This window comes from Pteropus medius, unplaced genomic scaffold, assembly GCF_902729225.1.
Source record: "Pteropus medius unplaced genomic scaffold, Ma_sr-lr_union100, whole genome shotgun sequence".
Lineage (NCBI taxonomy): Eukaryota > Metazoa > Chordata > Mammalia > Chiroptera > Pteropodidae > Pteropus > Pteropus medius.
The window spans coordinates 47,871,530-47,894,361 of record NW_024349800.1 but is presented as its reverse complement, the minus strand read 5'-3'; the positions used below and the strand labels follow the sequence as shown (position 1 = coordinate 47,894,361).

Sequence of the window (22,832 nt, the reverse complement as noted above, 5' to 3'; positions counted from 1 at the left end):
TCTAAAGAAAGACACAAACACTTCTAATATTAAACACTGAAATAAGTGTGAGCTATACATACATTTGAGAAAGATTAATAAAAAAAGGAAGATCATTCCTTTCCAACGTGCTATTCCAGTTCAGGGTTGCGGGTGGTTGGAGCCTCTCCCGGCTGCTCAGGGAACAAGGCGGGACTCACCCTGAACAGGACGTCCTTCCATTGCAGGGTCACATACACCTACAATTTAGATATACCAATTCACCTAACGTGCACATCTTTGGGATGCGGGAAGAAACTGGAGTCCCTGGAGAAAACCAGACATGGGGAGAACATGGAAACTCCTCCACACAGGTAGTGCCCCTGTACAGAAATCGATGTTTTTTTTGTTTTTTTGTTTTTTTTCCTCATCAATGTTATAAAGAAGTGATGTTATCTGAGGAACCACTATAGTTTTAGATTTTACATTTAGGTCTATAATTCATTACCAGTTAAATCTTAGGCATTTTAGTACACTCCTATTAGCTCCAAGATCATGCTAACATGCTAACAACTCCTATTTTTTTTTTCCTCCAGCCCAGATCTGTGCTTTGAGCTTCAGACCCCCATGTCCACCGCAAACCCACTTCTAATGGGTTTCAACACCTCAAATGTGAACTTTCTACTTTTCTCTCCAGATTGATGTTCTTTATTTTTGCCTGTTTTAGTGAATGGCTCCATCCACCCAATTGGTCAAGGGAAAAATACCTTCCTCTCTCTCCATCTATGTCTAATCCATCACTAAACCTATCCCTTGCACCGTGTACCTAGATATGCATAAGACTGTTCATCTCTCTCTACACCTTGCTCTCTAGTCAGGACTACCCATCTGCCCCCTGGGCTACTGCAAAGATCTGGGGTCTCCATACCCACTGCTGTTCCTAAAATTCTACATCTGCTTTCCTTGGTTCTTAAGATAACGTGTGATCCTACATGTGCCTGATCCCTCTCTGCCTTTCTCCCCATCCCTTTCTCCAGCTGGGCCTCTCTTTACTTTCAGGCCCAGATGCATCAGTTTCTCTTGATTTCCTCAAAAATGTCTTACCTCTTTCCCTCCAGGGCCTTCCTATACTGTTCTCACTCCCAGAAAGTCTTGCCACTTTGTCATACCACTATTCTCCCTTCAGTTCAAATACCACTTCCTTGGGAAGGCCTAGGTCAGGTCTCCCTCTTACAAGGGCTCGCAGAAGCCTGGACTTATTAAGGTTACTCCTCCATCACGTATCGTGTATCATCGCGATGATAACTAGCTGATTATACATGTAATTAGTAATGTAATGTTCATTCCCCTCTATAGAATGTAAGCGTCATGAAGATAGCAATTGTTTCTACTTGTTCTCAGCTCTATTCCCACCGTCTTGCACATTTCCTTGCATGTAATAGAGGAATACTTACGGAGATAAGTATTTAATGAACGAATGAATGAATGAATGAACGAAGACAAAGAGAAGGGCAATCCTGGATGGAAAGAGGAAAGGGTGTAGGTCAAGAGGTACGATCTCCCCAAGACAGGGGCATCAGAATGGAACCATGTGGTTGCGGGAAACATGTTTGTTGATTTTTTTTCTGAATCAAGAATCGATAAATAATTTTCTTTCTCCAATCATGTAAGCAGACAACTAATTATGGCAAGTCTGGTGAGACCTACATTGTGTTCATCAAAATCAACCTGTAACCAGCTTTAGAAGCATATGGTGAAATCTTTTCAGCACAAAAGATGCAGATGTAACTGAATTCTCTGATCACAGCAGCTTTCTGTTTAAAAGCAATTAAGTGCAGGCATCAAAAGGCATAAGTAAGGGGCGAAAGTTCAATTAGACGAGGATATTTTCATAAGCCAATTGGAAAAGAGATAGATTTTTTTTTCACTTTTCCTCTAGAGCTTTTGGAAATCCTATTCACACTGATGTGAAAGGCCAGTTCAGCCTGACTGAGCAGGACTGAGGAGAGAGGAGAGAGCAGGATTTAATGATTTGGGTGGGGGCTCAAGCAGTGAGCGCTGGAGTCTGGGAGCCAGTTCAGTGTGAGTTCCCACAGAGCAGAATGCATTGACTCTGTGATTTCCATCTTGCCTCAGTTTATCCAATAATAAATTATGTATGCGTCTCTCCTCTTAGTGGTTTGTTATTCAATTTTACCAATGAATAGAAGGAAATGACTAAGTGCACTACTGGGAGTGTGGTTAGAGTGCAGATCTGATCCATCTTCCCTTCTCTCTCCCCACTCATGTCCTCAGAACACAGTGCTATGCAGAAAGCTTCTCTCCAGCTTCCAGGGAAAGCCTGCAATGGTCCCGCTCTCGGTGTTCCCAAACCAGCCCCACGTGTGAGGCTTTGCGTAGCATCCCCCTCCCAGAGCCTAATGGTAGCTGAATTAAGGGACCCACTTCTCTACTCTTCAGGGAGCAGGAGGTAAAGGTGATAAAGATGCTGTTTCACATGGTACATATAGAGGAGACAGTCTCTTCTTATTGGTGTTTATCCCTGCCCACTAACATGTCACCTGACAGAGCAAACTTCAAGGGGAAGCTTCCTCTCCACATCTCTTTTGGAGAGGTCACGTCATGTAGTGTGGTGGTCATGGGCTCTGGATTCAGACTCTGTGGGTTCAAGTCCCAGCTCTGATCATTACCAGCTATAGGACTATGGGCAAGTACAATATCTTCATCCATAAAATGGGGATAATAATGATATGTTTGTTACCTCATAGGACTATTGTGAAGATTAAATGACCCATATAGGTAAGGGCACTTAGAACAATGCCTACCATACAGTAAGTGCTATACAAGTCAACAATAGCTATTGTTATTTTCAGGCAACAAGCTGGTTAGCAGTGGTCTTCATGCATTGTTTTCTATCTCTGGTCAAGGATCCTGCTGCTTTTTTCCTGGCCAGCACACAGGTGTGAGGTACCCTTACTATCATCTACTTCAACTCAGAAAGCAGCGCGACAATATCTTTTATTTCTAATTGCTCAGTCAACAAACATTTATTGAATATCTATTCTGTGTCAAACACTTGTTTTGGACTTTAGGGACACCAAAATGAAAGTACAGTGTATACCTGCATGAAGTTCAGACTCTGATGGGAGAAATGGGCAGAAATGCATAGAGTTGGTGAGTTTCCATGGGATTGAAGTTGTTACCTACTAAGGGCCTTAGGGTCTGAGAGAGAAGGGGTGCCCAGGGACAGAGGTGTTGGGGCACACTTAAGAGAAGGTGCCACACTTAAAATCCCCACAGTTGGGCATCTCAGGGCTTCGCGATCTTAATTATGGCACTATACAACTGATGTTTTATTTCTCTTGTGTATCTAATGTACTATCATATCTCTGGATGTAAAATTAAAATAGACAATAGATTCAACCACGTTTTACTGTGGCACTATGCTAAGGGCTTTCACATGCATTATATCATTTAGCCAATTCTCTCTGAGGACACCCAGATTTCTTTAGAAACCAAGACGCCAGATGGAATAATTTTTTGATGGATGGAGTCCATTATCAGTTTAGGCCATGAGCCCAGGTGTGAAAAAGCATAAATCAGGCAACTGTCTTGGTGTTGCCACTCTCTCCAAGTTTTAAATCTTCTGCTACTAATGGAGATTTTACCTGACTCTCTCTTGATGATAAAAGAATTAGCTCATCGAATCACTACATGATCATCTGGATCGCAACTTTTCTTTTTCACCAATTTCCAGAATATTGTTTGATTTTTATACCACCACAGAATGTTGGCTGGTGTCTTTTTTTTTTCTTTGTGTGTTTTATTTTACTGCCAAAGACTTTTGGCTGTCTGATTTATATTTAAACCTAGATGTCATGTGCATGCCTGATATGGGATAAGAGAGAAAGAGAATCTCTCTCCTTCCCATTGTCTCCTACCCCTGGCTATGTTGCACTCTGAGATCACCAAGTCAAACTCAGTTTGTCAATCAAGTTCCCCAATCTGAGCTCTTAAAAGATCTCACCTAGTTCAAGACCTCCCCAGAGGGATGGAGGATAAAACAGGGCTGGGGATGGGTTATAGGGTTCCCCAGTTCCCTTCTGTGGAGTCTGGCCTCAGAGAATGAGTCAGAATACTCATGAGGCCGTCTCTCTGGCACTAACCCCAGACCCGTTTTAAATAACATATCAAAATGTTAATGCACACTTAAGACAACAGTGCAGCTCATACTCTTCCCAAATTGATTCATTTTGCCATGGGCCTGATGCAATTTACTCAGTACAAAAATGTCTCTGGCAATTAGGGGAACAAAGAGGCAAAGCTGGCAGACCACAAGGATGACAAACAAAGCAAGATAATGTGAAAGCTGGGGACAGAATTAAATTTCTTTTTGAATCAGACATTTTTGGGAATGTCAATAGCAAACAAGAAAAGCCTTCTTTGCCTGAAAGATAAACTTGAGATTCTCCATTGAGAAGAAAAGGTTAAAATTATCTAAAACATGGTTTTGATGAAAAGCTCTGGAAGGCTCCCTGGTTCCTAATAGTGTCAACTTTAGGGTGTCGGGGTTCAAACAGTAAGACACAGCTAGCGGAAGAGTGAGCCAAGCTTAAACTACATCAGTGAGTGGAGGTTTCCGGATCACTAAACAGGCCCCTGACCCCTTCACTGGTATGATCTCATCAATAGAATGGCTCTGGAAAATATGCTATAGAAGAAACTAGGATTGTTTAGCCTGGGAAAAAAAGTTAAGAAGAGACAAGAGAACTGTCTGCAAAAGAATGAAAAACTGCCTTGTTAGGATAAAGTAGGCTTGTTCTATGTGATTCTAGAGGAGAAAAAAAGGATCAATTGGTAAAACAGGAGAAGGAACTCACATGTATTGTCTGTTCAAATTATTCTAGGCGCCTTGTACATTATAATAACACTATTTCATAGGGAAATTGTGGTATTAAATGCAATCCTACGCCTTAGTGCTAAGAACATGGTAAAAACACTCAGTGTATATTAGCGACGTAATATGAAAAGCAATACTCCTCACAAAGCTCTTACAAGGTAGGTATTATTATTCCCATTCTATGGATGAGACATTGAAAGCTTGAAAAAATTAAATAACTTTTTAGAGACATTCAAAAACTTTTCAAGGTTACAGAGCCAATGGGCCATTAGCAAGTTCACCCTGACACCTAGGCTGCCCCAGCGTTGGGTGTTCTGCTTTGCAAGATGGTGGGCACCCTAGTGGTCGAGCCAGGCTGGCCAAAGCCAGATGACCTTTGGAAGAGGCTCTTGCGTTGGTCTGGAATAGTGGGGTAGGGTAAAGGAGTGGAATTAAATTACTTTCTAAGGTTCTTTTCTGCTCAGTAATTCTATATGACTGAAATAGTTTTCAAATTCTATTAGCCACATTATGCCTTTAACCCATCTTAGTATTACAGTCCTATGAGAACGTGAAATTGGAGAGGCGTCCACAGAAGGCCAAGAACTCAAGGACCATGAACATACAGTGAAATACAGGAGTTCATTTTCATTTGAACTCTGGCTTTGCCAACCACCAAATTTCCTGGCTCAATTCCATACTTAATGAACCTGCTGCCACCAGCAACCCAAAGAGGCCAGCCTTAAGTTAGAAAAGGTGGCAGAAGGCTAATCAAAAAAGTTGATAGACAAGTGAAGATTTTTAGAAATGGAAATCATCTGAGTTTATTGAGAAGATGACTCTTCAATGAGCATCAGGAGGCTCTCAGGGGAAGTGACCAACTGGGAAAACTCTGGATAGAGCAAACTCCTCTGAGGCCTTCAGGTAAACATCCAATGGAATAATGATTAGGATAGCAGGCAGTCACGGAGAAATTTTAGTCCTGGGAAAGCCAAATAATGGAAGGAATATTTAAGGAACAGTTGGAGAGAATGTAATTGGAATTCATTCTAGCTTGTCTGAAAAGATAAAAAACTCAACAGGAATCAGTATGCTTAAGTGGGGATGTAATGAGTAGTAAACTAAAGGGAGGGAAAACTTTTGGGGGTGGGGGGTGGGGAGGGGCGGAATACCAAATAGGAATCTCTTGCAGAAGATTAGGAAATATATATAGGAAATTACCTGGAAAACCAGAGGGGCTAAAAGGATCACAGAGAGCCAATCAGAAAGCATAGGAACCATCTGATTTCAAGGCTAATGTACGTCAGCATTTGCTTCGCAGTGTGAATGGTGAGGGCTACAAACAGAGATGATGCAAGCTGAGGACACTCGTTATATCTGGAGTTGGGTAGAAGGAAATGAGCTGTTATAGAGAATAGAGATGGAATTTTGGTCAAGAGCTTTCTATATGCATTTTTCCCCCTTAAAACCATATCTCAAGTTCTCAAAGAGTCCCTGGTCCAATTAATTTGTGGGTTTGTTCATTTAATAAACATTTCTTAAATGCATGCTATGTGTCAGGCACTGTGCTAGGCACTGCAGATACAATGATGAATAATGCCCAGCCTTATTCTTAGGGAGCCTAGCTGGTGCAAAATCATGTAAAGAAACAAATGTGGTGCAGCTCTGAGAACTCTAACGAGATATAGAACAGGCAACAAAAGCTGGCATAATGACTGCTATAATCAGCACTGCTTGGAGTGGGTCTGGGGTCTCAGGAAAGGTTTGGGAGCTAAGAGACTGTTTCTTGAAGGAGGAGAAAGATTATAATTGGAGTCAGGAGAAGACAAAATGGCTTGAAACAACTGCTTTCACTTGGGGCAACTATGAGCAGTTCGATATAATAGAAGTAGGGGTCCGTCGATATAATAGAAGTAGAGGTCCAAAGGAATGTGTAAGCCGGACTCAGTAGGGGTGGAGCCAGATCAGGGTATGTGTCATACTACTAAGGAGCTCAAACTTGATCTTCGCTTCCATAGGAGATCACTAAAGGGTTCAAAGCAGAAGATTAATAGCCTACAATGTTCACCTGCCAGTTCTCTCATCTAGGTCTTGATTTGCTCTCCAATTTGGGACTTCCTTATGCCCAGGAAGAGTCACTGAAATTATCATTCTTGAAGACCTCAAGGAATATTTCATAGAATTAATGACACAGAAGAACCTGATGCTCCTTCGGATAATCTGAACAATCTGAGTCCAGAAGCAGGGCCAAGGAGGAAACAGCACAGCACAGCACACAGCTCTCCTCACTTCCCACAGTCCACCAGCCATTTGAGCAAAGCTGCCCTGCAGGGTGGAGGGAGGCCCCAGACCCTCGGGTAACCTGTGCTCTCAGTACATGGCCTAGGGAGATAGCCAGGCCACTGGAAACGGTGCCTGGGTTCAGTCTGCTCTCAGTTAATAAGCTGGGGCCTTCCCTACATGCCCTCCCCTTCTGCCCACCAGAAGACTGACCCACGGGCAGAGGGAAAGCTATCAGCAATTTGAAAGTAGTAGTGGGAATGCTCCTTCTAGGAGCTTAGGAATAGACACTGTACCAAATCCGTGTATAGATTCTGTAAAGCCTTTTAAATGTGAAATCCCATGGTTGATATAGCTCTTAACTAAGGCCCTGAACCATAAAAAATGCATTTCTGTTATAAAAAGCACGGAATCTAGCTAGGCAAGTGAATGCGGTACTATAAATAAAACAAAGGGGAAAAACAGAAAACTTAGAAACAGGTCAGGTAATGAAAAACAGGGAGGTGTCCTTTGAGGCCTGGAGTGAACGCAAGTAGGTCTTCAAGCGTGTGCCGTCAGCACTGGTTGCCTACACTTCTTCCGTTATAAATAAAACAGCTGATGATTCCATCACCTGACTCTGCCTCTTCGCTGCAGACAGAGACCAGTATCTGCAGGTGAGGGGAATGCACTGACGCGGAGCTTCAGGAAACAGGGAAGCCAAGACCATGCTCTCTAGTCGGACTTTTAATAACTTTCCACAGGACCAGGCATGACACTTTCTAGTCCCTGTTCTCAGGGCTGCTTGCTCGCCAAACTGTGCTTCTTCTGTGGGCCAAGGCCTTAGAATTTTGCCCTTTATTTTGGATGGGAAGAATTACATATACACCATAGGAAATATGCAGCTGAGTATTTATTAAGAATAAACAATGGTTAATCATTATATAGTGATTTTCTTAATTATTGGTTGGTGATAAGGAGGTCCACAGCATAGTGATTTGAATCCTGCACTGTGGAGATAGACTGCCAGGGTTCAAATCCATCTGTTCCTTACTAGCTGTGTGACTCTAGGCAAGTAATTTAACCTCAGCGAGCCTCAGCTTCCTCCCTATAAAATGCAGGTGATAAACAGAGTATTAAGTTAGGTGACACATGGAGAGCACTTAGAACAATACCTGGCACCACAGAGTAAGCACCCAGTGACTATTCCTCTTTCTCCTGACTATGGTCTGAATGTGTCCTCCAAATTCATATGTTGAAACCTCCCTCCCACCCCCCAGGTGCTGGTACTGGGAGATGATTAGGTCCTGAGGGTGGAGCGCTCACAATGGGATTAGAACTCTTATAAAAGCAGCTCCAAAGAGCCTCCTTGCCCCTCCCACCACCTGAGGACAAGGCGGGGAGGCGCCAGCTGTGCCAGGACACAACTATGCTGGCATCTGAGCTTGGATTCCAGCCTCTAAAACTGCGAGAAATAAATTTCTGTTGTTTATAAAGCCATCTAGTCAGTGGTATTTGGTTATAGCAGCTCAGACGGACTAAGACATGCCTCCTCCTCACTGTCGTTATTATTATTCAAATGAAGGGAAACCAGGAAAGGAGATGAGTTCCTACTCAGGCTCTCCCCCAGCCAGCAGCCTCACTCTCCCTCTCCTTTATGTGTCGGCGCTTAGGAGCCAGCAGTGAAAGGACACTGGGTCCCTGTCGACGAGTGGGAGATGCAGGCTGGTAGCTGAGGCCCACCGGGCCAGTGCCATTGGGGAACCATAAAGGGGCTTGTCAGAGGAGGAGACATTGAACCGGTGCTGAAGAAAGAGTAAGGGTGTCTGGTGGAGCAGGCAGCGAAGGGTAATCCACCAGAAATCATGCACCTCAGCTACTCCTTCTGCAAAGGCAGAGGAAGGGAGCGACGACAGGAAAGTCCTGGAGTCTGAGCCAATCGTAACCAAAAAGTGGGAATAGCTTGTGCTCGGAAATCCACAGAGTTGGGGTAGAAAACAGCTGCATACATGGATCGTCTATGGCAGCAGTGCCCAACCTTTTAGGCACCAGAGCCCGGTGCTCCTATGAGAATCTAATGCCTGATGATCTGAGGTGGAGCTGAGGCCCTGGGGAGCAGCTTCAAATACAAATGAAGCTTCGCTTGCTTGCACACTGCTCACCTCCTGCTGTGTGGCCCGGTTCCTAACAAGGCCACAGACTGTACAGGTCCGTGGCCCAGGGGTTGGGGACCCCTGGTCTGTAGGAACTTGGAGTCCTCAATGGAGTGGAAGCTACAACCAGAGAGGAGAAAGTGAGAAAAGTGCATAGACGCAGGTGAAATATTTTGAGCACTTGTAGCAGGACCCCTGCTACAAGAAGAGGTATGTATGGGGAGTCCATGGGGTGCTAGGAGTCCAAGGATGAGACTTTTCTATTTGGGGACAACCTTAATCGGGAGGGGACAGGTTTGTTACCACACAAGCTGGTGGCACATACACACAGAAGCATGAGCACTCTGAGAAACTGAATAGGGGCGGGCAGGCTGACCGACACACTCAAAGGATGGTGCAGACACAGGGCACTGCCTACCTTCTCAAGCTGCCAAGCCTTGGCACACAGGCCTTTTGTGCGTGGGATGCCGTCCCCTCATCGTGCACCTGACCACTCTCCTTCTTCCCTCAGAGCCAGCTCAAGTTGTCTTCTCCGGGCCGACGTGCCCGCCGGCCACCAGCACACTCTACCATGCACTCCTCTGCAACCCCGTGGCACTGTGCACACAGCCATTACAGCCCTTTCCCACATCATGGTAATTGCCTCTTGTCATCCAATGCCAAACCTCATTGTGACCCTCTTAAGCAGGATGAGCCATTCGAGTCTAACCAGTGCCTGGGACAGAGTAAGACTCATAATAAACATTTGTTGACAAAATGCATAATGGAATGAATAAGTGGCTTCCTTGACACAAGTGGTCTCTTGCCTAAATTCCTCCACCTATTGTCAATATCTCCCTTCCCACTGAGAAATGATGAGGCTCAATAAATACTTCTAAGACAAGAAGTGATTGTTTCTATGCATTTTGACTTCCCTTTGTATACAACCTATATTTATCATTATGGGATTTGCCAAGATGTCATTCTGACGAGCCAAGGGGTTACAGGTATTCACGATTCTCTCATCTTCCTAGTGTTCCATCCATCAAATATCCAAGGCGGAGTGGGAAAACAAAAGTAACTGGCTCAAAAGAGCCCCTCTACAAGCTCTGGGCTGTCAAATCTCGAAGGTCAAAGCTAGCGGAAGCCAGTAGTCTTTTCATTTATTTTTCCTGACGCCCATCAATGAAAGTGGTCGTGAGTAAAAGTTTTACCTGCCAGGAAAGAAATTGTCCTTTGTGTTTAGTGGCAACCTTCACAGTTGAGGTGCACTCTGACAGCTGCTTCCTGAGCCCTGGGGAGGGTTATACATCTATTCCTGGGTATGGGTGAAAATACTTGTCATCTTGTCATCAGCTGGGGATTCTTCTGTGATTGTGGCATAAGCTTTAATTTTTAGACCCAGAGCTTAGGTTTAAGAAGAGTTGCACTGTAGAACTACCATAAACTGATCTGATGTTTATTTGCCTAACACAGAACAACTACTATGTGCTAAGCGCTATGCCAGGCACTGTAGCAAATAATATGTACAAGCCAAGATCTTCACTTTCAAGGCTTGTGGCCCAGAATTAGATGAGCAAAAACCAAATGAGTCTTCTTGAGAAGAGCTCTTCCTGACTAATGAGAACAGATCTCAGTTTTGTCAGAGCCAGGCATAATCCCAGGGTTCACCGTAAGGCATGTGTGGGGAAACGATGTGAGGAAAGAGAAAAAAGACCCAAAAGATCTGTGTTCCCTGTGTATGACTTGTGACTGTAGGCAAATCACTGAACCTCTTTGAGATTCAGTTTACTCATATGTAAAATGAGGATAATAATATATGCAACATCGATCGCTGTGAAGATGAAATGAGTTGATAGATGCTGATGCACCTGGTAACCTGAACATGCACTATACAGATATTCACCGTGAGAATTAGCATAGTATCTGCCTCCTAAAAACAAAAAGGAGTACCATGGACCTTCTGCTAACCTGGGACCTAGATGAGGGTCAACACGTGACAATCTGAAGAACAGAGATGGGTGGTGGATGGCGGATGGCGGATGGATGAATGGATGGACTCTAAAGATCTGGGTGTCTCTGGTCCACTCTGTATTCCTCTCAGGCCTCTCTGGCCTTGACAGCCACACAGTCTTTCTGGAGAGAGAATAACAGGTGTGCCCTGAGTAGACCTACTGGTAGAAACCAGTCCTATACACGGCCTTCTATAAAGCCCAGTTACCCCAGCTTGGGGGCTGCAAAGGCAGGATGGAGTAAAGGCTGGACTGCCTTGTCACAGCCTGTTCACCCATGAGAGGGAGAAAAATGACTGTCTACCTTGCAAACAAGTCCATCTCACCTCTCTAAGCTTCCTTTTTGACTTTTCTCCTTAGTATTTAGTAAATGGTTATAAGAAAGCTACCAGCATATGTATTTGACCAATTCAAGCTGAGGTGTTAGCCCAAATTCTCAATTTTTAATGCCTACCAGAATCCCTGCGGCACTTTCTAAAATACATATGCCCATGCCTCTTCCCAAGACTAAGAGAATCAGGATCACTCGGGATGAGACTCAGCCATATAAATTTTGTAAAATGCATGGTTCTGATTTGTGCCCCCAAAACTCATAACCTACCATATTAATGGCTTAAGGTCCAAGGGCTCCAGAGAGGAGCAGCATTTTAGTAGTTATTTCACCTCACAGGGATGAAAAATATGGTAAATCCAGGCACAGTCAGTGAGACTGGTACTTTAGGGTCCAATTTAGAGAACAAAGGAAGTCACTCCAAGAATGTGGGATATAAAATTGCTAACCTTGGCTTTCTTCAGGCCTACTCCTCCACCTCCCAGAGCAGCCTTGGGCAGGGCCAGCCCTGGGCCCCTCAGAGGGGCAGCCAGGAGGGCAGTGGGGGGAGCACTGTTAGTACGCACTCTGTGTGTTACCTAATCTAATCCTCGTAACAACCCTGTGAGGTGGGCCGATTATTACTGCTTTACAGATAGGAAAGCTGAGGCTCATGGAGATTCAGAGACTTGCCCAAGCTCGCATTAGGGAGCTACCTCCCAGCACACTTAGGACCTAAGTTTTATGAGTGCACTACGCTCCGAGGACTCCGAGCTGCACGACTGTTCCCATGCGTGGGAAATATGCCCCTGACAAGCCTGGGTGTGAGTTTTAAGGCTTTTAAAAATTATCTTTAAAGCCTTTGAATGGCTTTCTCTTTTTAGTGTAAATCACCCAGACATTAAAGCCCTTATTATATATTTATCAGTGTGTTATTCAGACCAAGGGGAAAAAGAAAGAAGCTGACACTATGAATGACTTTGAAAGTGAGAAAATGCTGGGCCTGAAATTAAATCATTATGACACTGCCACTCAAGGGCATCAATTTCAATAAATGATCACCTTTTTTATTTCCCATCCATTTATCATGCAGGCAGGATGTAAGGAGAACTTTGACTGGACAACGCTGAATGCCACAGGCCTCCAATTTCCCCACACTGGCCAGGCATGCCACGTTGCCCTGGGCCAACTGGAGTTAAACCCAGCGTAGCCTGGCAAAGGCAGTCAGGCATCTTTTCGCAAGCAAATGCCTTGTGGCATGTTTCCATATTGCCCTATCCTGAGCTTCAGCCTGCTGAGACCAGCTGGTCTGTTTACAGGAAAATGCAGGGTTCCGCACATTAGTGGCAGAAAGTCTCTGTGGGTCAGTAATGAGAACTGTCCTGTTTGCCAGAGTGGGGAGTGGGGCAAAGAGCAGGAGTCTGGGGTAGAGAAAATCATGTCCTGCAAGCCCAGTCCCGGGTGGCAACCTGAGGTGGCACTGCTGGTGTCGCTGGTGTTGCAGGATGGAGGACGGGGGCAGAGCGCAGCTGGGAGCTGCACTGTAGACGGTAAGTAGCCGAGGCTGGGCAGGGCTGCGGTTGTTCCACAGCCACCCTACAAATTAGCAGTGGGACCAGGACTGACACTGCAGCTCCTGATGCCCTGAGTCAATATCGCTTTGGGTTAAATTTATTGACAGGTCTCCCATTAGGATCGTTATTGGTTTTACAGCTGGGATCTTTGATCGAAAGCGACTGGTTTAAATAAACGTGGCAGCTGTGTGGGTACTCAGCATAGATATGGGTTTTTCTTCACTTGGGGAGGTTGGCCACAGATTTTATCTAAGTAATGTAGGGAGGAGGCAAGCGAATTAAAATGCTAAATCATGCTACATTCAGAGACTGCAATATGCTGATCAGCCAGGCCAGGAGGACACCTGCAGAACAAAGATTTCTGCTGGGATCGCTAACAACACATTCCCTATACCTGTGAAGGGGAAACAGGAAAAACAGAGTCTTTAAGTGGCTGCCCTACGCAAAATAAAATCTTTCATTCCCCATTGCTAAAATCATAAGGAAGTTATAAAATGAAGCCTGGAAACTGCCAGCAGGCCTTTCACGCTACATATTCGTACCTTTTCATGCTACACACTCTTCTCCTTCCTCGCTGTATGTTCATATCAAAGGAAATGGGTAAACAAAGTCCTTAAACTGGAACTCACAGGAACTAAAGAATGATGGATAAACTGAAGTTCCCGAACACTCAGGGACCCTCTCAGAGTCTCTGTCTCTCCGTCCCCCTCACTGCCTTCCCTTTCAGTACTCTTCACCATCCTGTCTCTCAGGCCCTCTCACTCTCTGCTTCTGAGAGACCACGCTCTGTCTGCGGAGTGTGGCCCCTTTGCTAATAACCCTTCTTTTTGACTCTAACTTTAGCACGCGTGTTGAATTCTTTCTACACCCTCCGCCAAAGAACCCTCTTCTTCTCAATGCTGGCTTAGTCCGCCCCCACCCCCCACTCGGGGGAATTTGTCCTGCCCTTCATCATCGGGACAGTGAGTTTAGGGACTTCTTGATCCAGCTGTTCAGCTGGGAGACAGACAGAGCACGGGAGGGCTGGGCTCCGGAATGTCAACACAGACACGAGTCTTGGCTGTGCCAGGAGCGTGCACTTTGACCTTTATCACATCAGAGCACGTCTCTAGGCCTTGGCTTCACCTGCATCAGGAAATCAATGAGCGAAACAGAACTCAAGTCTCCTCTGAGGACAGAGGTTAAGATCCTGCAGACAGGTGAAGCTTTGTGCCAAGGAGACTCATTTCTCTGACACCCTCTGGAACGAGGCTTGTTTGTGCTACGAAGTAGCCGTGACAAGTTATCTTGGCTCAAGCCCAAGTATCACCGAATCCTTTTGGTTTAAAACATCTTTTCAAGAATTAGTAACTTAATCGATTGGCAACTTCTATCCCCTCAGGGCCCAGTTCTTCCCTCCACATATCGTGTAGTTCTGGTCACACATAATAAAGTCCCCAGATACTCAGCTACTCGAGGCTGCAGGAGCACTCAGAAAGGAAAGTTTGCAGTGGATGTCTAGGAAGGAGGAGCCCTGGAGAGTTGCTCCTACAGCCTGAAACGCCACTCATCCTTGAGCTTGTGTTCCTGAGTCCAGGAAGGCGCTGACTTCACACTGTCAATTGCTGCTGGATTGCTTTTTCCACAGCAGCTTTCTGCAGAAAGGCACAGAAGCACAGGAGGCAGAAGCAGGAGCTGGGCTGCCTGTGCTGGCTGTGCTGGCTGGTGATCTTAGCTCTTAGCCTTTCCATATCTCTGGGCCCCAATTTAAAAACATCTGCACAAGCATGTGCTGTTGCTAGTTTGCCTGTGTGTTCCTTACTGGACTGGTTGCTCTTTGAAAGCCATGCCTATGTCATCTATGGCTATAAGTTTCCAGAACCAAGTACACGGGAGGTGTTCAATCCATGGTTGTTAAATGACTGTATGAACTGAAAAGGATCTAGCATGCATTAAGTATCTACTACAATTGGGCAAATTGTGAACCATTTTCTTTATGTCATTTCGCAATTTACCATATTAAATGGGTATTATATTCATTCAATTCATGGGAATTTTGTGGCTTCTACTTTCTAGTTAAGATATCCTATGCCTTCTGGATTCTGTGGCCAGTGAGGCTAGACTGTTTGACAGCCCGTTTCCTTGCTTCCTTGCTTCTGTGGCCATTCTGGCTGGTCAGATGAGCAGATGAACAGGCTGGGCATTCCTTGTCATCCTCTGTCCCTTGGGACACCCTGGCCAAAGCCAGGCCACCTTGGCAGACGAACGCTCACACTCGCTGTGATTCACTAGCCTCACGCACGCTGCTGCTTTCCAGGAGAAGGAAGAGAGCAGCTGCTGGGATTCCCCGACTGTCCTGACCTCCTCCAGAGCCTCCAGGCAGGCCGCCGCTCCCCCTAATGCTGCCTGTTCACGGACGTGTGTCTTCTCGGGGACTGGGTGGCCTCTCTGACTTGTCGTTCCTCAGCCCACTCCTCTGTGTCAGGCTCTCCCCAGAGGAACTTGCTATGACAACTTCCTCCTTTGTTATTACAAATACTGAACGTTGTTTTCCAAATAGCAGTCCCCAAACCACCATGTTCTGTTCTGAGAAGCAGCCAGCCCCATTTGTAACCATCACTGTCATCACCACCAGGATTTCACTATGTTCCCCTTGCCACCCTGAGGATTGTGCTGCTGGGTTCATCTCTGACATTAAAGGGGGTGAGTGGAGGATCTCAAAACCAAAGGATTCTCGAGACTGACACTGACACCACAAAGATGAGTCTCAACCCTTTGTGCCCAAATTTTGAGCAAACAGTGCAGATTAAGGTATTAATGACTTCCTACATTTGCACCCAGCTCAAAGTGTACAAAACTCTTCACACCCTTTACGGCACTGACTACTGCTCCATGTGAACAGGACTGATATCATCATCCCCACTTTAAAGATGGGGAAACTGAGGTTTGGGAGGGAATGGAATTTGCCCAAAGTTATAGAGCTCTTTCATGGAACATCCTTTCATGGACCAGCAGGGTCTGGCCTTTTCTATCTCATGCACCTTTGTAATCCTAATAGAAAGTGGTCAATAAATGACTAATCGAACTGATGATTGAACAATAAACTATGACTTGCATTCAGGGCTTTGTTTTACAGCATAATTTCTCTGCTGCACGACTGTGGCCTAATTGAACTCTTCCAGCAATGGGTAAAAATAGTCTGAAGTCAGGCTGGTTAGGTTCAGGCCCCCTCCACCCTGTCTAGCTGGTAACCTTGGGCAAGTTACTTGACCTCACTGATTTCCTCATCTATAAAATGGAAAGTAATTGTACCTGCTTCATTGTGTTAAATATTAAATATGAAAATGTATGTAAAGTGCATAGCAGTGACTGGCTAGCACATCTAGGAAGTGCTTACTAAGTGTCAGAAATTGTTATTATTATTCAAGGGTAGGGACTGGGCATTATATATATTTGTAACCCAGGACCTAGTACAGTGGTTGGCACACACACACACGAGTCTAAAGCTCAAGACACTTGCCTACCAACACTGATACTCATCATGAGACATGGAACAAGTCCTTTCCTTCTCCTGGGCCTCGGTCCCACGCGTGTGAACTGATGAGGTTGAACCAGGTAAATCCCAGGGTCCCTCCAAGCTCTAAAGTGCTCTATTTATTTCAGTGGTTCTCAGTGGGGAAGATTTTAACCCTCCAGGAGACATCCAGCAATGTCTAGAGACCTTTTTTTTTTTTAATGAATTAATTTATTTTTATCATAACCAGAGAAGGTACTACTGGCATCTAGTGGGTAGAAGCTTGGGAAGCTGGGGGCACACACAGGACAGTGACAACAAAAAGAACTGTCTGACCCCAGATGTCAATAGTGCCAAGGCTGAGCAACCTAGATCCAATCTTATACTAATACCTAGAGCCCTTTGAACTTCAGGACAAGTGCCTGTGTCCTGCAGCTTGCTAAGATGCCCGGGGCAGCAGAGTTCCTCCACACAGCAGGGAAGTCTATGGATTGCCCCTTAGCTGCAACCTTCCACTCTTATCACATAGATCTTGTTGGAGGTGAAGAGACCGGCTCAGGCATCTTTAATTTAAATTTGGAATCACTCCTGCTATCACCAAACTCCAAGATGGCTCTCCCAGGGCTAAGAGAGAACTTCTGTGCATGGAGATGCATAGAGCCTGGCCTGAGGCGAAGCACCTATAGATGTAGGGGTAGCCTCGGGCAAAGACATCAATCAGTGGCTTTGTTCCAGCACCCCTGTTCTCTTTCTCCTGCCTCAACTTCTGCCCTCCAGAAGGCAGACCAACTCTGGTGACAGAAGAGTTACCATGGGAAGAAAATCCATTGACCACTGGGGTGAACCTTGAGAATGGTGGCCAAGGCAACCTCAGGGCGAGTTCACGGCTTGCCCGCGTTGCGCATTCTGAGTCCCCTTGTTCTCACCACATGCGGAGGGAAGGCTGCCATCACATGCCCCCTGGGCTTATCTGTCTTGAATGTGCCAAAGACTCCAGATTATCTCTTTTGCAAGGTTCCTTCGCCTTCCATTTCCTCTTTTCTGAGATCGCCCTTTTCCCTGAGTTCCTGCTGAGAGGCTATGGGTTTCCAGGAAAGAGCATGAATGAGGAAAGGGGAGACAGGGAGTCCATTTGGGGACATGTCACTTCCCTATTTTGTCTCTCTAACTTAGTTTTCTCATCTGTTAAATGGGAACTCACGTGGTAGTTACGAGCATAGGAAGATGAAGACGGGAAAACTCTTGGCAAGCCTCCACGGCTGGTCACACTGAGGAGGCATCATCTTCCTGACCACGCCATGCAGGGGACCAGAGCCTGCTACTCAGGAAGTGCGGAAATCCCTCTGACACTCTTCCTCCCATACATACACATTCTCGGCCTGCATTTCAGGGAAATGGCAGACTCCGCTTTCCCCTGTGACATCAGTGATCAGTGAAGGCCCCCACCCCCTGACCCGGCGCCTCAACAGATTGATTGCCTGAAGTCCCAGCAGTGCTGAACAGCACTCTCTGGTCTCTCCCAGGCTTAGTGCGGCAGGAGTATTGGGCGCAAAGTCAGAATAAACAGCTCATGGGGCTGGGCAAACGATAGGATAGGAACGCACAGCAGCCAAGGCCATTACTAGCCCCGCCCATAGGTGGGAGGCCTTACATCTGGGCTTCTCACAAGAAAGGGAGGCCATGCTCAAGGGAGGCTTGGCCCCAGAGGACAACTCGTCCAAAACAATGGGCAGCCCAGACACCTACATTCCTGACTTCTGATGAAGAGATTAAGAGGCACTTGGCTGAGTCTTCCCAGCCATTCCCACTAGGCATTTCAGAGGCAAGAAGATGGATATGGGTTTATGTATGGGGAGAGTACCCTTCTTGAAGCTAAGATTTCATTCCTGCTGGAATCGTAGCAGCTTATAGTTTTTTTGAAGCACAGCTAAATACAGATGGGTCAGTAGCAAGGGAATGGGTGGAAACTTTCAAGAAATTACTAAGGAGGTCATATAGCTTTACTGGAAAAGCAGCAGTCAGAATCCCCCCACTCTGACTTGGCACTTCATAAAGGTGGAGGACGGGTAGCATCATCGTTTAGATGGGACTTCTCTGCAAGGTATTTCCTTAGAGAGAAGCGAAGTCTAAGCTGAGCTAGGAATCAGAGGTCTTTCTCCTACAAAATGCCTTCCGTAAGGATCTCTCATCCTTATTGATTATAAAGTAATCAGATCTGGTGTCCCTCAAAACCAGAGTCTTACACTGGTATTTATACTTAAGCAATGAGAAAGAAAGGCAGATACAGAGGAGCCCTGGTTCAAGTTTGCTTTCCAATGTCACCACTTCTAGAGCACAATGGATCACTGAGTAAGCAAGGATCTCCTGGAAGTTTAAAAGCGTTCACTGACATGAGTATTGAGTGTGACTTCAGTGTCGTACAAGCCTTAGAGGTTCTAAAACAAAGCTTGTTCCAATCTTACTAAATTGATACTGTTGTGGTTTCTCTGAACCATTCGGCTCTGGGGACCCACGCTCCTGCAAGACCTGCTTGAGTGGCTACCACGATATGCTCTTTCCCTTCTTACCCAAGTTCCGCTGGTAAAACCCACTTTCCGGCATATTAACTTACTTTCGTTTGGGTCTTTTAAAACTTCCCTTGGCTGTTTTCTTCTTGGCTGCGTCTGGACTTTGGGGAATGAATATCTTTAATATCCACTCATTAAATGCACACTCTGACAGCTGGTTCTCTGACTTCTGGAAGGACTGCCAGCCTGGATGGCCAGGGAGCCCCACAGATCTGTGCCCAAGATAATACCCAGGGAATATTAGCAGTAATGGCTCAATCTGGGCCCTACCCATTAAAGGGCAATTGTGAGTTTTAAGTAGATGTCACAGACTCTGGAAATTTGCAGCCAAAAGCCAAATCGCTTTTAATATAATCAATTTTGGAATGAGAAAGGACTTACCCATGCTTCCCCGGAGTGGGTACCAGGAGGATCTCTCTTCCAGCCTCATTGTGGGGCAGCAGATGGGCGACGTACTTCCCAGAGGGCTGCAGGTGCCTGTGCACCGAGACGGCAAGCCTGCAGTGCTCGCTGCTGCTCCTCATCCACGGGCTCAAGATGGTGTGCTTGGAGTTTGCTGAGGTGTTGAGGAGGAGGAAGGAACCTGCCAAAAGACAGGGAAAGTGACTCTGCAGGTGTGTCCAGACAGGAGGACCAGCAGAAGTTCTGCAGCAGGATTTAGAGACCAATGGCAACGAAGTTCGCAATGCTGGAGGCTTTTCTCACCTTCTTTGCACACACTCAGCCCTCTTCGCCCCCTCTAAGATTGTCTTTGTAAAAACTAAACCTGAAGCAAGAGAACAGCATCTGGTAACTGGGGACCTGGGCTTTATAATCAGGCAGACCAAGGTTCTCACCTTAGTGCCTTTACTTACTAACTCTGTGTCCTTGAGTCTCAGGTTCTTCACCTATAAAATTGAAATGAAAACATCTATTTCAAAGGGTGGTTATAAGGATTATGCGAGATAAGTATAGAGAGCACTTCACCCAGTTTTAGATAGGGAGGAAGCACCCTACTGAATAATCAATTATTTGATTTTGACTATCTTCTAAGTTAAGGAGATGACAGCTCAGGTTCTTGGCCAGCCAATAGGCATAAGTAATAAAGTCCCATAGGAAATAGGGCAAGGATAGCGTGTATGACCTAATCCCCAGAGGGTGATCGGAGTCAGAAACCCAGCCTAGGCACTAAGACATTCTTACAGATTTACATCCTGGTCTAGGAGGATAGCCTTACAGAGTCACTCCCTCTACAGACATGCCAAGAGTGGAGTCAGGGCATTAGTGTCACTGTGTAAACACCAGTGTAGGGCACCTCCACAAACCAGTACGATCTGAGCATCTCGGGCCACCCTGAGTCCTCTGTATCACATTTAAGCTAACTTGGGACTCAATTTATATCTGTTAGGCAGTTTAGAGTTTCCCAGCAATGTATGGGTGGTTCTAGGTGCTCAAATAGTTATGATCAGTTCCAGATTTTCCTTGAGAGGTGGGTGGCTTGGAAAGGCAGCATTTGGGTCACTTATTATGTAGTAACTAAGATCATGGCTTCTGCTCCTTTGCTGAGGAGTGATCTTGGGTAAAGCATTAACTTTCTCAGGCTTCAGTTTCCTTGTTTATAAAATAGGATAAGAAGGGTTGGCTGAACTCAGTAATCTCTTAAGATCCATTTCTGCTCTTGAGTCTATGAGTCATGTGAATTTGCAACTGGTCTCCAAAAGAAAGCCTTACTAATCTCCGTTGGTGCCCTGTCTGTGGCGGAGTTTCCCTCTGGGGCAAACCAACTCTAATTCCAGTATAACAGGTCAAGCGACCTACAAGAAACTTATTCCTGGGGATTACTGCCAGCATGAAAGCACAGCACCGTTTTCTTGTTCCAGGCATTCCTTCTGATGCGTTCATTTTACTTGCCATGCTTCTACACTGATGTTTTGGACCATTAGATGCTACTTCTGCAGTGGAAGCCTATTCCAACAAAATCCCTAACACCTCCAGTGGGAACCAACTAATGAATGCTCAGCCTGTTTACCCTCCTCCATCCCTCCTAGCACTTCAAATTAGTCTCCTTCTGCAGATAATCCAATTTACCAAGTAGGCAAACAGACTAGAGGTTTGTCATAGAGAATGATGCAAATGAAAAAAGAGGGTTTGTATGAGAAGCAAAGCGTTTTCCAACAAGAAAGTATTGTGTCAGGATTGGAGATTTGCAATATTCTGCAAGTAGGTAAATGAGACTTCTGGTTAAAATCAGGATAAGGTCAGCACGAGACTGTTTTTGAGCTGGATGGGTAACATGGAGTTAATACTGGAAATTGAACCCTCTATAATTGTCAGGAAGTTTTAGCATGGCAAATGAACCTTTGAAAAGTACTCTACAACCCTCAGTAAATAATCTATGCTATTACTTTGTTTTACAGTGGGGGAGACATTCTTGACATGGGCACAGAAGTAAAAGAAAGGGATTAGAATCAAAAACTCAGAATTAAAAAGGACTTAAGGATCATGTAATATAATGCCCTTGCTTTTCTAGAGAAGCAGACCGGAGATCAGAATGGGAAAGTGACTTGTCCAAAGTCTTAAACTGAAAGTACACACCAGGCTCCAAGTCTCCGGACTTCTAACCAGTGCTCTTTCTCTTCTATCTTTCTCATTATCCCACTGTATCCTTTATCCTAAACTATGATCAGGGTGCCTTGTGGCCAAGTCGTGTAGCTCAAGAACTCAGAGGGATGGGAAAGGAGAAAGACAGGCAGATGGGTACTGAACCAAATCCATTTGTTCACTGGCTTCCTTACTCACTCCCTTCTGCCCTCGAATTTCACTTATGGGATGGCTACTCTGAGCAAACATCTGAGCACTTGCCCGGCCCTGGGGACACAGACATGCATCAGAGACAGTTCTGGCCTTCAAGAAACTCCAAGTCTAGGAGGGGTGATGAGATATCTGCACTCACTACAGGCAAAAGTAGAGGCTCTAAAGTCATAAGACACTACAGGTAAAGCACTTTGGAAGGCTCCAGGAAGGAGACATTATGTTCAACTGGGAAGATTGATAAAGACGACGACCTTTGAGCTAGTTCTTAAAGGGCAAGAAAAACAAAGATATTGGCAGAATCGGCTGTGCAAGAATTGAGAAGAAGAGTAATGGCATAAATGTAGAAAGTGTGTCGTGGCATCTGGCTGCAGAGTAAGGTATATGAAGGGAAGGCTGGGAAATAAGGCAGGCTAGGGTGGTGGGTATGGGACCAGGCCATACAGAATATTTAATGCCTGAATGAAGATGCTCATCTTTACTTTGTGGACCATAGGGGGCCAGAAAAGGTTTTTGAACAGGATAGTGATATCAGAGCGATGATTCAGGAAGATTAATTTGTCACGGTGGAGGAAAGTGGGGGATCAGTACTGACCCAACCTCATCCTACAGCACCAGTCCTCACTAGGCAAGGATGTGACTAAATGCAACTGTGATGTGTTTGGTGTGTTACTGTTATAGGCAAAGGCACCAGGTGGCGGGCGGACTCTGGGATTGACTGGGGTTTCCACTACTGTAGTGTATTAGAATGTGTCTGTGCAGAGCAGGTGAGTGTTCTAGAAGCACCTCTGGCAGCAGAGTCTTGATCCAGACACTTCGGGGGCATGGTCTGGGCTTAGGAAGAAGCCACGTATGTCA

General features: G+C 45.5%; 1 protein-coding gene across 1 annotated transcript in view; it reads right to left on the bottom strand.

Moving 5' to 3' along the window:
• Window positions 1-22,832, bottom strand: part of ALK (ALK receptor tyrosine kinase) — a 616,833-nt gene that overhangs the window by 268,821 nt on the left and 325,180 nt on the right. The window contains 1 exon segment of the mRNA XM_039887489.1: window positions 19,566-19,767. Coding sequence (XP_039743423.1) covers window positions 19,566-19,767 — 202 coding nt within the window.